The sequence below is a fragment of the Arachis ipaensis genome, chromosome B5 (genome assembly GCF_059453495.1).
Source record: "Arachis ipaensis isolate K30076 ecotype BB chromosome B5, ASM5945349v1, whole genome shotgun sequence".
Taxonomy (NCBI): domain Eukaryota; kingdom Viridiplantae; phylum Streptophyta; class Magnoliopsida; order Fabales; family Fabaceae; genus Arachis; species Arachis ipaensis.
Window position 1 is genome coordinate 137,957,846 of NC_142440.1, and position 14,626 is coordinate 137,972,471.

The following is a 14,626-nucleotide window of genomic DNA, read 5'->3' on the forward strand; positions in this document are numbered from 1 at the left end:
TTACCACACCAAACTTAGAATTTTGCTCGCCCTCGAGCAATAAAAGAAAGAATAGATGAAGAAGAAGAAGAAATGGAGGAGAGGGAGAGTGGGAAGTGTTTCGGCCAAGAAGGGTGTAGAGGGGTGTGTTGTGTGAATTTGATGAAGAATGGGGGGCTTTATATAGGGAAGGGAGGGGGGAAAGGTTTCGGCCATATGGGTGGGTTTGGGTGGGAAATTGGTTTTGAATTTTTGAAGGTAGGTGGAGTTTATGAGGTAGGTTTATGGGATTGTGTGAAAGAGAGTGGTGAGAAGAAGTGAGTGGAGGTAGGTGGGGATCCTGTAGGGTCCACAGATCTTGAGGTGTTCAAGGATTTACATCCCTGCACCCATTAGGCATGTAAAAATGCCTTTGCACACAACTCTGGGCGTTCAGCGCCAGGTTGGTGGCCATTTTGGGCGTTCAACACCCATTTGTGTGCCATTTCTGGCGTGTTCTAGCGTTCAGCGCCCAGAAGCTGCCCATTTTGGGCGTTCAGCGCCAGAACCATGCCCTGTTCTGGCGTTGAACGCCAGGCAGATGCTCCTCCAGGGTGTGATTTTTCTTCTGCTGTTTTTGATTCCGTTTTCAATTTTTATATTTATTTTGTGACTCCACATGATCATGAACCTATAAAGACATATAACTAAAAAAAATATTGTTAGATAAATAAAAATTAGGTTGCCTCCCAACAAGCGCTTCTTTAATGTCAATAGCTTGACAGTGGGCTCTCATGGAGCCTCACAGATGTTCAGAGCATTGTTGAGACTCTCCAACACCAAACTTAGAGTTTGGATATGGGAGTTCAACACCAAACTTAGAGTTTGGTTGTGGCCTCCCAACACCAAACTTAGAGTTTGACTGTGGGGGCTTGGGTTGACTCTGCTTTGAGAGAAGCTTTTTCTGCTTCCTCTCCATGGTTGCAGAGGGAGATCCTTGAGTTTTAAACACAAGGGAGTCCTCATTCCATTGAAGGACTATTTCACCTCTGTCAACATCAATCACAGCTCTTGTTGTGGCCAGGAAAGGTCTTCCTAGGATGATGGATTCATCCTCTTCCTTTCCAGTATCCAGGACTATGAAATCAGGAGGGATGTAAAGGCCTTCAACCTTTACTAACACGTCCTCTACTTGTCCATATGCCTGTTTTCTTGAATTGTCTGCCAACTCTAATGAGATTTTAGCAGCTTGCACCCCATAGATTCCCAGTTTCTCTATTACAAAGAGGGGCATGAGGTTTCTTCCTGAACCAAGGTCACACAGAGCCTTAAAGATCATAGTGCCTATGGTACAGGGTATTATGAACTTTCCAGGATCCTGTCTCTTCTAAGGCAATGTCAGTTGATCCAGATCACTTAGTTCATTGATGAACAAGGGAGGTTCAACTTTCCAAGTATCAATGCCAAATAATTTGGCATTCAGCTTCATGATTGCACCAAGAAACTTGGCAGTTTGCTCTTCAGTAACATCCTCATTCTCTTCAGAAGAGGAATACTCATCAGAGCTCATGAAGGGAATAAGGAGGTTCAATGGAATCTCTATGGTCTCTAGATGAGCCTCTGAGTCCTTTGGTTCCTCAGAGGGAAGCTCCTTATTGACCACTGGACGTCCCAGGAGGTCTTCCTCCTTGGGATTCACGTCCTCTCCTCTCCTCACAGGTTCGGCCATGATGCTTATGTCAATGGCCTTGCACTCTCCTTTTGGATTCTCTTCTGTATTGCTTGGGAGAGTACTAGGAGGGATTTCAGTGATCCTTTTACTCAGCTGGCCCACTTGTGCTTCCAGATTTCTAATGGAAGATCTTGTTTCATTCATGAAACTTACAGTGGCCTTAGATAGATCAGAGACTAAGTTTGTTAAATTAGAAGTATTTTGTTCAGAGTTCTCTGTCTGTTGCTGAGTGGATGATGGAAAAGCTTTATTATTGTTAAACCTGTTTCTTCCACCATTATTAAAGCCTTGTTGAGGCTTTTGATCCTTCCATGAGAAATGTGGATGATTTCTCCATGATGAATTATAGGTGTTTCCATAAGGTTCACCTAAGTAATTCACCTCTGCTATTGCAGGATTTTCAGGATCATAAGCTTCTTCTTCAGGAGAAGCCTCTTGAGTACTGTTGGATGCAGCTTGCATTCCATGCAAACTCTGAGAGATCATATTGACTTGCTGAGTCAATATTTTATTCTGAGCCAATATGGCATTCAGAGTATCAACTTCAAGAACTCCCTTCTTCATAGGCGTCCCATTGCTCACAGGATTCTTTTCAGAAGTGTACATGAACTGGTTATTAGCAACCATGTCAATGAGTTCTTGAGCTTCTGCAGGCGTTTTCTTTAGGTGAATGGATCCACCTGCAGAAGTGTCAAGTGACATCTTTGATAGCTCAGATAAACCATCATAGAATATATCCAGGATGGTCCATTCTGAAAGCATGTCAGAAGGACACTTTTTGGTCAACTGTTTGTATCTTTCCCAAGCTTCATAGAGGGATTCACCTTCTTTCTGTCTAAAGGTTTGAACATAAGCTCTAAGCTTGCTCAGCTTTTGAGGAGGAAAGTACTTGGCTAAGAAAGCCGTGACCAGCTTATCCTAAGAGTTCAGGCTGTCTTTGGGTTGAGAATCCAACCATAATCTAGCTCTGTCTCTTACAGCAAAAGGGAGAAGCATGAGCCTGTAGACTTCAGGATCTACTCCATTAGTCTTAACAGTATCACATATCTACAAGAATTCAGTTAAGAACTGAAAAGGATCTTCAGATGGAAGTCCATGAAACTTGCAGTTCTGCTGCATCAGAGAAACTAATTGAGGTTTCAGCTCAAAGTTGTTTGCTCCAATGGCAGGAATGGAGATGCTTCTTCCATGTAAATTGGAATTAGGTGCAGTAAAGTCACCAAGCATCTTCCTTACATTATTATTATTTTCGGCTGCCATCTCCTCTTCCTGTTCGAAAATTTCTGAAAGGTTATCTCTGGATTGTTGTAATTTAGCTTCTCTTAATTTTCTCTTCAGAGTCCTTTCAGGTTCTGGATCTGCTTCAACAAGAATATTCTTGTCCTTGCTCCTGCTCATATGACAAAGAAGAGGGCACAGAAAAAATAATAATAATAGAGATCCTTTATACCACAGTATAGGGATCCCTGTGTGAGTAGAAGAAGAGGGGGAGACAAAGAATGTAATATAATGGAAGAAACACAACTGTGAGGAGGGTTGAGATGTGAGATGAAATGTTAGTAGATGAATAAATAAATAGAATAAGATGGGAGAGGGAGAATTTTCGAAAAATATTTTTGAAAAAGAGTTAGTGATTTTTGAAAATGGTTTTTGAAAAATGTTAGTATTTTTCGAAAGTTTTTAAAATCAAAAATAAAAATAATTAGTTAATAAAAAAGAAATTTTTGAAAAAGAGGGAAGATATTTTCGAAAATTAGAGAGAGAGAGAGTTAGTTAGGTAGTTTTGAAAAAGTTAAGAAACAAACAAAAAGTTAGTTAGTTAGTTGAAACAAATTTTGAAAAGATAAGAAGTTAGGAGGTTAGAAAAGATATTTTGAAATCAAATTTTTGAAAAAGATAAGATGAGAAGATATTTTTGAAAAGATATGATTGAAATTAGTTTTTGAAAAAGATTTGAATTTTTTAAAATCACAATTAATGACTTGATTCACAAGAAATCACAAGATATGATTCTAGAACTCAAAGTTTGAATCTTTCTTAACAAGTAAGTAACAAACTTGAAATTTTTGAATCAAAACATTAATTGTTATTGTTATTTTCGAAAATTTGATATAAAAATAAGAAAAAGATTTTTGAAAAATATTTTTGGAATTTTCGAAAATAACTAAGAATTTTGAAAAAGATTTGATTTTTGAAAAAGATAAGATTTTAAAATTGAAAATTTGATTTGACTCATAAGAAACAACTTGATTTTAAAAATTTTGAAAAGTCAATTCAAATTTTCGAATTTGATGAGGAGAAAAAGGGAAAGATATTTTTTTTATTTTTGAAATTTTTATGAAAAACATGAAAATTATGCAATGCATGAAATTTTTAGATCAAAACAATGAATGCATGCAAGAATGCTATGAATGTCAAGATGAACACCAAGAACACTTTGAATGTCAAGATGAACATCGTAGACACAATTTTGAAAAATTTTTAATGCAAAGAAAACATGCAAGACACCAAACTTAGAATTCTTTAATGCTTACGCACTAAGAATTCAAGAATGCATATGAAAAATACCATACAACACAAAACAAAAAATCATCAAGATCAAACAAGAAGACTTACCAAGAACAACTTGAAGATCATGAAGAACACTATGAATGCATGAAATTTTCGAAAAATGCAAGATGCACATGCAAATGACACCAAACTTATGACATGACTCATGACTCAAACAAGAAACACAAAAAAATATTTTTTTGATTTTTATGATTTTCTAATTTTTTTTGGATTTTTTCGAAAATTAATTTGAAAAAGGAAAATAAGGATTCCAAAATTTTTAATATAAATTCCAGGAATCTTGCCATGTTAGTCTAAAGCTTCAGTCCAGGAATTAGACATGGCTCACTAGCCAGCCAAGCTTTCAATGAAAGCTCCGGTCCAAAACACTAGACATGGCCAATGGCTAGCCAAGCTTCAGCAGATATGGATACTTTTCATGTATAGAGCAACTAAGTGTGTGAAAATCTCTTCATTTGTGATGGTAAGTTGAAACCCCAGTCCAAAAGATTAGACATGGCTTACAGCCAGCCAGGATTCAACAAATCATCCTGAAACACTAGAATTCATTCTTAAAAATTCTGAAAAAAATATTTTTGAAAACATTTTTTTTTCGAAAACAGATAAGAAATTTTTGAAATATTTTTGAGAAAATTTTGAAAAGAAAACAAAAAGAAAATTACCTAATCTGAGCAACAGGATGAACCGTCAGTTGTCCATACTCGAACAATCCCCGGCAACGGCGCCAAAAACTTGGTATGCGAAATTGCTACTCAGGTTGTGAATTGTTGTTCGAAATTGATTCCCTGGCAATGGCACCAAAAACGGATGCACATAACCATGGTCTAAACATATCTTCACAACTTCGCATAACTAACCAGCAAGTGCACTGGGTCGTCCAAGTAATACCTTACGTGAGTAAGGGTCGAATCCCACGGAGATTGTTGGTATGAAGCAAGCTATGGTCACCTTGCAAATCTCAGTTAGGCAGATATAAATCGATAATGGTGTTTTCGAATAATAATTAATAGAATAGGGATAGAAATACTTATGTAATTCATTGGTGAGAATTTCAGATAAGCGAATAGAGATGCTTTTGTTCCTCTGAACCTCTGCTTTTCTGCTATCTTCATCCAATCAGTCTTACTCCTTTCCATGGCTGGCTTTATGTGATACATCACCACTGTCAATGGCTACTTTCGGTCATCTCTCGGGAAAATGATCCAATGCCCTGTCACAGCACGGCTAATCGTCTGGAGGCATCACCCTTGTCAATAGCTTCATCTTATCCTCTCGGTGAAAATGGTCAACGCACCCTGTCACGGCACGGCTATTCATCTGTCGGTTCTCGATCATGCTGGAATAGGATTTACTATTCTTTTGCGTCTGTCACTAACGCCCTGCAATCGCGAGTTTGGAGCTCGTCACAGTCATTCATTCATTGAATCCTACTCGGAATACCACAGACAAGGTTTAGACCTTCCGGATTCTCTTGAATGCCGCCATCATTCTAGCTTACGCCACAAAGATTCTGGTTAGGAGATCTAAGAGATACTCATTCAATTCTAATGTAGAACGGAAGTGGTTGTCAGGCACGCGTTCATAGGGAATGATGATGATTGTCACGTTCATCACATTCAGGTTGAAGTGCGAATGAATATCTTAGAAGCGAAATAAGATGAGTTGAATAGAAAACAGTAGTACTTTGCATAAATCTTTGAGGAACAGCAGAGCTCCACACCTTAATCTATGGAGTGTAGAAACTCTACCGTTAAAATTACATAAGTGAAAGGTCCAGGCATGGCCGAATGGCCAGCCCCTCTGATCTAAGAACCAGGCGTCCAAAGATGATCCTAAGATCCTAAGCTGATCAAAAGATGTCAAATACAATAGTGAAATGTCCTATTTATAATAAACTAGCTACTAGGGTTTACAGAAGTAAGTAATTGATGCATAAATCCACTTCCGGGGCCCACTTGGTGTGTGCTTGGGCTGAGCTTGAGTGTTGCACGTGTAGAGGTCCTTCTTGGAGTTGAACGCCAGTTTTTGTGCCAGTTTGGGCGTTCAACTCTGGTTTTGGCTCCTTTTCTGGCGCTGGACGCCAGATTTGGGCAGAGAGCTGGCGTTGAACGCCAGTTTGCATCGTCTATTCTTGGCCAAAGTATGGACTATTATATATTACTGGAAAGTCCTGGATGTCTACTTTCCAACGCAATTGGAAGCGCACCATTTCGAGTTTTGTAGCTCCAGAAAATCCACTTTGAGTGCAGGGAGGTCAGAATCCAACAGCATCAGTAGTCCTTCTTCAACCTCTGAATCTGATTTTTGCTCAAGTCCCTCAATTTCAACCAGAAAATACCTGAAATCACAGAAAAATACACAAACTCATAGTAAAGTCCAGAAATGTGAATTTAACATAAAAACTAATGAAAACATCCCTAAAAGTAACTAGATCCTACTAAAAACATACTAAAAACAATGCCAAAAAGCGTATAAATTATCCGCTCATCAAGATCTCTCTTCTAAAAGTGAGTGAGAGATTCGGAAAGGTAATTACTTACGTGGGTAAGCATGAGCTGCCCAATTTCGTCGAATCCGATCTTTATAGAAGGTCCCGACCTCTATAGGAGGTCGGGTGGAGGCTACCTCTGTAGTTGAGCCTGTCAACTTTATTGGGCTAGGCTCAGGGACGGACATACGCGCGCGCGGGGTTGAGTTTTTACAAAAAAGATTAATAGTAATACGTTATTAAGTACGATTTCATTTTTTTAAAAAATTATTTAGTATTTAGTCTAGTATAAATAAAAGTTCAGTCTAACCTAAATATTAATGATTTCTAATATCTAAAAAGTAAGTAACAATATTAAAAAAAATCTGAAAAGATATTATTACTAATATCTTTTAATTAAATAAATTTTTTTAAATCCCATAAAGTGAATTTTTTTTCTTTTTGTAAGCGTCCTTCTTGATTCATTTGGTATTAATTCTCTCTGTTTCAACTGCTACAACTGAGAGATAATATTGTGAAGAATAACTCAAAAACAAAATGAAAAATGAATTTCTTACTAATTGTCTTTTAATTATATTAAAAAGAAAATTGTTGAAAAATTTGACACAGATTCTATTATCAATGAATTTTATGGTACAAAGAATCGACTACTTCATTAATAAAAAGTACATCCACATTTTTTAATTTGTATTTTAAAATATATTTTCTATCGATATATTTTTGTAAAACATTTTACATTATATAATATTTTGCATAATTTTTTAATATTATATATGTTATTGACCCCATAATAATATTTTTAAATCCGTCCCTGACTAGGCTCATGTTTTATGACTAGGCTCATGTTTTAAGTCTGGGTATGAATAATTACCATATAAAAAACCCATTGTAAAATTTCCTATTTTTCACACTTTATTATTTGTTGCACATCAGGGAAAAAAAAGAAAAGAAAATAATTGAAAAATAATTCACCAACTTTTACCGCTCAAAGTAAATGAAAATAAAAGCCTTGATGTTTTCTTTTGTTTTTTAGTTTCTATCATACGAATATTTCGCTATTAAAAAAAATTATCTTGCAGAACCTTAATAGAAACCAAGTAATGTAGATAAGATTTAGGAGACGAGCAATGTTAGGGGGCAGCAATTTTTGTGATTAGTAGCCATCAAATAGCCATTAATGATGATCTAATAGTGTGAGATTGATGTGAGATTTCATCCAATGGTTCACCTTTCTCTGCTGGCTATATACTAATAAAATTGCTGGCTCCCTAGACTTTTCCTTAGGAGACCTCCATATAATCCTCTTTGTTGTTATTATTTGACCATTAAAATTAAAATAATATTTAAATAGTAAACTTACATATTGTCTAAAAATTATATACATTGATTTTTTTAATTTTTCAAAAATGTAAGTTGCTTAATTACCACTACAGCCTATAGTGATGTACAACAAACATGTTCAGAAAAACGAATATAAGGTGATGAAAATGGAGTACAGCCACTTTTTGGTAGAAGTGATAGATATACAGTAAATTTCCTGAGACAGTGCAAAAGGCCAAAAAGTGAATGTCGTATGCAAAATTATGAAATTCCCAAAATTATTTTGTGCTTTCCAAAGTGAATTATGAGATGAAAGCCCATACTCTAACGGGTCCACTCAAAGCCCTTTTAGTTTTTCCCTCTTAACTTGTTTGGACACAAAAGCCCCTATCATGACATCATAATTACAATTAGAGGATTCATAGAATTAGAACCCCTTTTTTTTTTTTTTTTTTCATGCCCGTTTCACATGAATTGAATAAATAATCTATTTGGATTAACATGTGAAAATTAGTATAACACGAAAATGGAAGATGCTACGGAAGTGCTAATCTAGATCCTAAGTTGGGTCAATCCTTTGGTTGAGAGTGGAAACTTTCAATTTAGAAAAGGGTTAAAGAATAATAGTCAGAATGATAACTACAAAAATTTGAATGATTATAATGCACAATAAAGACTTAGAAAAATATGTTAAGAATTTTTTGTTAGTGAAAAAATTATCTCCACAAAAAAATTATAATTTTTTTAAAATCTAATTAATATCCAGTCTAACATAAGTGTGATCTTTCTAAATTTATTATTCCATACACAACATAAAATTTAAATTTTGGTATTGTTTAAGTAATTTAAAAGTTAGTCACCACCTTTAGCCTATCTATAGAATCATGTCTTAAAATAAGGCTTATCCTAATATTCCCAAGAAAAATGCATAATCTAACCATAGACTTAGGGTTTATAGCTTGTGCAATATAGCAACAACGTAACATTGATAATTAGTTTTAAAATTAAGGGAAAAGGGACCAAACATGCAAAACGTATGCTTATTGTAGAATGCATGCATGTGAGTGAGCAACTGTTAAGAATAAAATATACTACTATTTTGCTTAGCTTGTTAATGTTGGCTGCGCTGGCTGGTTTATTTGCAATCATTATGCATAATGATTCAATTATTACGTGCCGTAAATAATTAATTATATATCTAAACAATAACTAACTATATGAACATTATTCTATGATATTATGGAGTTTCTGTCAAGTGATCAAAGATGTATATGTCTCCACATATGAGAACAAAAACTAATCCCAGAATATTATCAGAAGTTAACTTTTTTTAATTAACTTAAAAAATATTGTTTAGATGAACTGAATCACATGTGAATCGAGTCTAATAACCACCAATAGAAAATAAAATGCAGTTATTAATTTTTTTTCTCCCGTGAAAATTTAGTACTATATAATTATATTGGGAAAGTATGAGGAGCCAATGAAATATTTATACAATGTGTACAATGGAGGTTTAGGGAGTATTAGAGATATAATCATTAGTATTACTTTTTCTCATCAGGTGAAACTTTTGGGATGAGTGGTATCATGACATGGTATTAGAGTATTAGAGCGTTAAAAATAAAAGAATAATTAAGCATACTTATATTTATTTATTTACACTTTCAATCATTAATAATTCTATCTTGTTAATATATACACACACCCAGCAATTTAAACTATTAAAATTATAACAAAAATATTAAATATTTTTCTTAATGTTTTAGTAATGGCCCCAAATGATACTCTAATCTTCTAAGGTTTACAATTGAACACTTTTTTGGTAAGTGGATAAAAAGTGACATAAATTGAAATATTCTTATCAAATCTTATCTCATTTGTAATATCCGTGTACTCAAAATTGAAAATTTTACTGTTTTCGGAAAGAACCAAGCAAGAGATTAAAAAAATAAAAGAAAATCACATTTAATTTAAAATCTTAAAACATAAAAATAGTGGGTATTATCTTATAAACTCTCTGCTTTTTTTCCAACGTGGGACTAACACTAGTTACTCAACAGTTTTATATGTGTATCAGTGTATGTGCTTCTTGTTTTTCTTTATTTTAACTTCAAATTCTCTAAGGGTACTACGATACGTGTCCCTTCAACATCTAATTATTTTAGGCTAACCCGTACCCTTTAACCTTTAATGTTGTACATAGAATTGTTGTTGAGATAATATTGGTCTAGTTGTCCACTTTGCTAGCATGTCCACACAACGGGGAACATTGTGAATATCATTTCCAACCATACCCATTTTTGTAATTTCAAATTAAATTAAATAACGCCATTCCCTCAAATATATAGTTTTATTTCACTACTATATAGTTAGTTACACACACACACATGAATTGAACCACAAAGAACCAAAGAAAGAGAGCACTATAATATGGAAGGAGGAGTAGTACCATCGTCTTCTTCTTCCTCAGCATATAGAGAGTGCTTGAGGAACCATGCAGCCAGCCTCGGCAGCTATGCCACCGACGGCTGCGGAGAGTTCACCTTGGATGACATCAACGGTGGCAGCAACAGTCTGCAGTGTGCAGCATGTGGCTGCCACCGCAATTTTCATCGCAAGGTGAACAATTACCCTCAGAACGGAACGTCTCCTTCTGAGGGTACTGCAAACACGGCTCACGAGCTCATGAACTACTCAGAAGAGCGCGCCATAGCCGAAGAAGGCATAGAAAGAGGAATAATAATGGGAACTAATAATAATAATATTAATATTAATAGCAGCAGCAACAACAAAAAGAGGTTCAGGACGAAATTCAGCGAGGAGCAGAAGGAGAAGATGTTAGGGTTTGCGGAGAAGATTGGTTGGAAGCTTCAAAGAATTAGCAAAGAGACTGAAGATGAAGTTGAGAGGTTCTGTAGAAGTGTTGGTGTGAGTAGACAAGTTTTCAAGGTTTGGATGCATAACCACAAGAACAATTCTTCCTTTAATTCTTCTAATTCTGCTTCCAATGGCAATGCTTCATCTCTCACTCAGTAGTATAATATTTTTTTTGATGACACAAAACATGCATCAAAAAGAAGCTAAGGTAGAGAGATCTTTATGTATCTTATAATCTTACCATTGCTTTAATTTGTGTCTTTTTTTTAGCATTTTAATTTTTCCTTTTCTTTTTTTTTTTTTTTTTTTTTTTTTTGGTTTCCCTTCTTTCAGTGCTTGGTTGTATGTAACCTTAGTAACTTATATTATCTTCCTCATTGCATTGTCAGATAAGCTTGTTTATTTGTTTTTCCTTTTCTTTTTTTAAACAATATTCAGATAAATATAGAGTGATAAGGTGAACATAGAAATGATATTTTAGAACCTATAATAATCACTAGCTATGGCCTCACAAATTAAAATTGATTTTATTTTCAATTGTTGGTGATGATTAAGCTAAAGACAATAATTTACTGTACTGCATATCATCATAAGCATGCCTCTATTATTATATTTTAATTTTGTTTGTATTTTAGGGACTAAATATCAGGCAAAAAATAAAATTGTAGATTTGTATTAATATATATATATATATATATAAGGCTGCACTAATAATAATATATTCCAGCAGTAACTATAATCAGTAGACAGTAATTAACAAGATTGATCTCTTTGAACGCTGTCATCAATCTTTTTCACTCAAACGATGTTTAATTTTTTTCTAAAAGTTCTGTTAGATGGTAAGTTTTTTTTTTTTTTTTGTAGCCAACATTAATAATAAAAATATATTCTGTCAATATGTATATATAGATTCATTATGTTGTGGTTCTAAATTGTATGTGTATATCTGTGTGAAGAAATTGATAGACCATGAAAATTATCAATTCATTGGTGACCAAAGTTAATGACACTTTATAATTTCTGTTTTCTGAAAATCAAAATGAGAAATTTTTATTTTATTTTTCAGAGTATCTTCTAATTTAGTATGTTAAAGACTAATTATCATATATTTGAGTTTTATTTAAAAATTTGTCACTAACTAATAAATTACTACTTTTACAAGACAAATTTAAATATAATTGAATTAACTATTCGATCAATTTAAATTGATACATATATAAAGAAAAATTCAAATACACCATATTTTATTAAACAAATAAGTAAGCTAACTATTCCATGCATTCAAGTTGTTAATAATTTTTTTTTCTAGGGCCATAATATGCTTTATTGCCTTGTCAAAACTCTTGATGTTAATTATTATATTGTATTTAAGTAGGCATTTTGAAGCTAAATGACATAAATTAGTCAATAATCAATTAATTTGGCCTAACTAATAAGATTAATGTCAGATCAACAATACGTGGTGGAATAAATTTTTGCATAAGTAGTTGGAGCCTGGAGGACCATTGAACCTGCTGGTGGATTCAATTTTTACCTTTGTTTATACGCAATAAAAAGGGGAAACTGAAGGGAGAAAAAAAAAAGAAAAAAAGAAAAAAAAATTCAAGTATATCATGATTCATGCACATATATGTTGATGTCGCTTCCTCCACATACAACAATAAAGGAAGATACAATCAGAAAAGTTAATGGCTCCCACTCTTGCATTGTAACTTGCACTGTCTGATGAAACCATGTGCACTTTCATCAGATTAACTTCGCTATGATGTCCTTAGAATTCGGCAATCAACCAACAATTCTTTAGAAATTAGAAGAAGGGAAAATATATATAACATATTATTTTTTAATTTATTTTTATTTTTATTTTTAATAGGAGGACGATACTAAATAATCATGTTAATTACGATCTAATCTGATTGGATTGGAAACCCAATATATTGCAAAGCGGGCAGGGTTCGAATTTGGGTGTAGAGTTAATTCTATCCAACTGATCAATTCACACTTTTTTAATTTGTGATGGTTGAAAAATGTGTGAAAGATCCATCTTAAGAATCAATGGAACTACAATACCTATAAGAAATTATGATGTCTAATTAACTAAGAGAAAGTATATGGGCCGACAAGCAAATCAGTCAATTTAAACAATTTTTTAATAATTAATTTTAAGATTTTTTAAAAATTAAAATTTAAATAAGAGTGAGTACTCCATCTGACTTCTGACAATTATCTCGAAAGAACAATGAGACTCAAAAAAAAAAAAAACATCCAATCCGACTCATGATCTTTTATTTTTGAGACTGATTAGCCCCTATGCCAAAAAAAATAACATTGGCTTTTTTTTTTTTGCACAGAGGCCTCGTTGTCCTTTTGAGGTAATTGTCAGGGACCGGGTTGAATTTTTTTTTTTTGTCAAGGGTCTCGTTGTCTTCCGAGATAATTGCTAGGGACTATTTTGAGTTTTTCTCTTTAAATAATTACGATTAATTAGATTTTGAATAATTAGGATTAGACAAATAACTTTCACACAAATTCTAATCCCTCTCTTCTAATTACTGTTGTCATATTTAATTAGGGGTAAAAAAAGGTCAGGCGGCCTGTCAGGGCCTGCAGCCTGGTTTGTGTTTGACCTGGCCTGGCCTGGCCTATTATAAAAGAAGCACAGGCTCATACTCTTTTAAAAGCCTTAATATGTTAATAGGTTAGACCCAAACTCACTAATTAGCCTTATTGGCCTGTCAGGTCTGTCTGAGCCTGTTAAAACATAATTAAATATATAAATAATTTTTTATTATTAACAAAATTATAAAATATTTTTAATTTATTATATTTTATTATATATATTTTTGTATATTTTAAATACTTTAAAAGATTAAAGATTCTTATAAATATTAAATATGACATATTACATATAAATATTTTTATTAAAAAATAAATTTTTTTAAAATAATATTTTTATTTTTGTAAAAAAAAAAAAACATATCAAGCCTTTTAACAGGTTTCAGGTTAGGCCAGGGCTAGTACTTTATAAAGAGACTATAGCAGGCTGCAGGCCAGACTCAAGCCAATTAACTACATGACAGGTCAGGCCATGCTGGCCAGGCCTGTTAAGAGCAAAGCCTGGCCTGGTCTGCCCTGTTTCCACCCCTACTCAAAACCCCACTGTGCTGCCGCAGCACCGACCAGAGTTTGCATGCCCCCATCGTCGTTGCAGGCCACTATAGCCTCCGCCATTGATGCATGACTCCTCGTGAACTAGAGCAATATGCCATCGCACCACCACTTCATCGTCTGATGATCACTGGCCGTTCCTTGGTGACAAAACCATCCCCAGCCATTGCGCTCCCTAGGGATGAACTTGGATAATATCCGCAGATCTGCAGTATTTATCCGTATTCGATATGCAAATTGCGGATATTATCCAATCCGCACTCTAATAGGATTGGATCGCAGATTGTACATATGTATCCGCGAAGTCAATCCACAGATCCGAAAATTAAATTAAAAATTATAAATAAATAGAAATATATATACTCCTTTTAAAACTCATTCACACAAAACCCTAATCCGAATCTCTCCCCTCCAGCTATGCCAAACCCTCTCCCCCAACTCATCTCACTCCCTCTTGACCTTCCTCTCTTTGCCAGCTCTTCCATCTTATTGTCCAACCTCGCCGCCAT

At 34.2% G+C, this 14,626-nt stretch overlaps 1 protein-coding gene and 1 non-coding gene across 2 annotated transcripts; both read left to right on the plus strand.

Moving 5' to 3' along the window:
* Nucleotides 1–2,446: 2,446 nt before the first annotated feature.
* LOC148565916 (small nucleolar RNA R71) lies at nt 2,447–2,554 on the plus strand. Its single transcript, XR_015884337.1, has one exon. It is a non-coding gene; the product is annotated as a small nucleolar RNA R71 (small nucleolar RNA).
* Nucleotides 2,555–10,468: 7,914 nt separating this feature from the next.
* LOC107642070 (zinc-finger homeodomain protein 6-like) lies at nt 10,469–11,351 on the plus strand. Its single transcript, XM_016345390.3, has one exon. The coding sequence runs from the start codon at nt 10,503–10,505 to the stop codon at nt 11,106–11,108; it is 606 nt and encodes a 201-aa protein (XP_016200876.1). The 5' UTR covers nt 10,469–10,502; the 3' UTR covers nt 11,109–11,351.
* Nucleotides 11,352–14,626: the final 3,275 nt, after the last annotated feature.

Bases quoted from the DNA above. Each gene is read 5' to 3' on its own strand.
- LOC107642070 (XM_016345390.3), top strand. From the start codon at position 10,503: ATGGAAGGAGGAGTAGTACCATCGTCTTCTTCTTCCTCAGCATATAGA.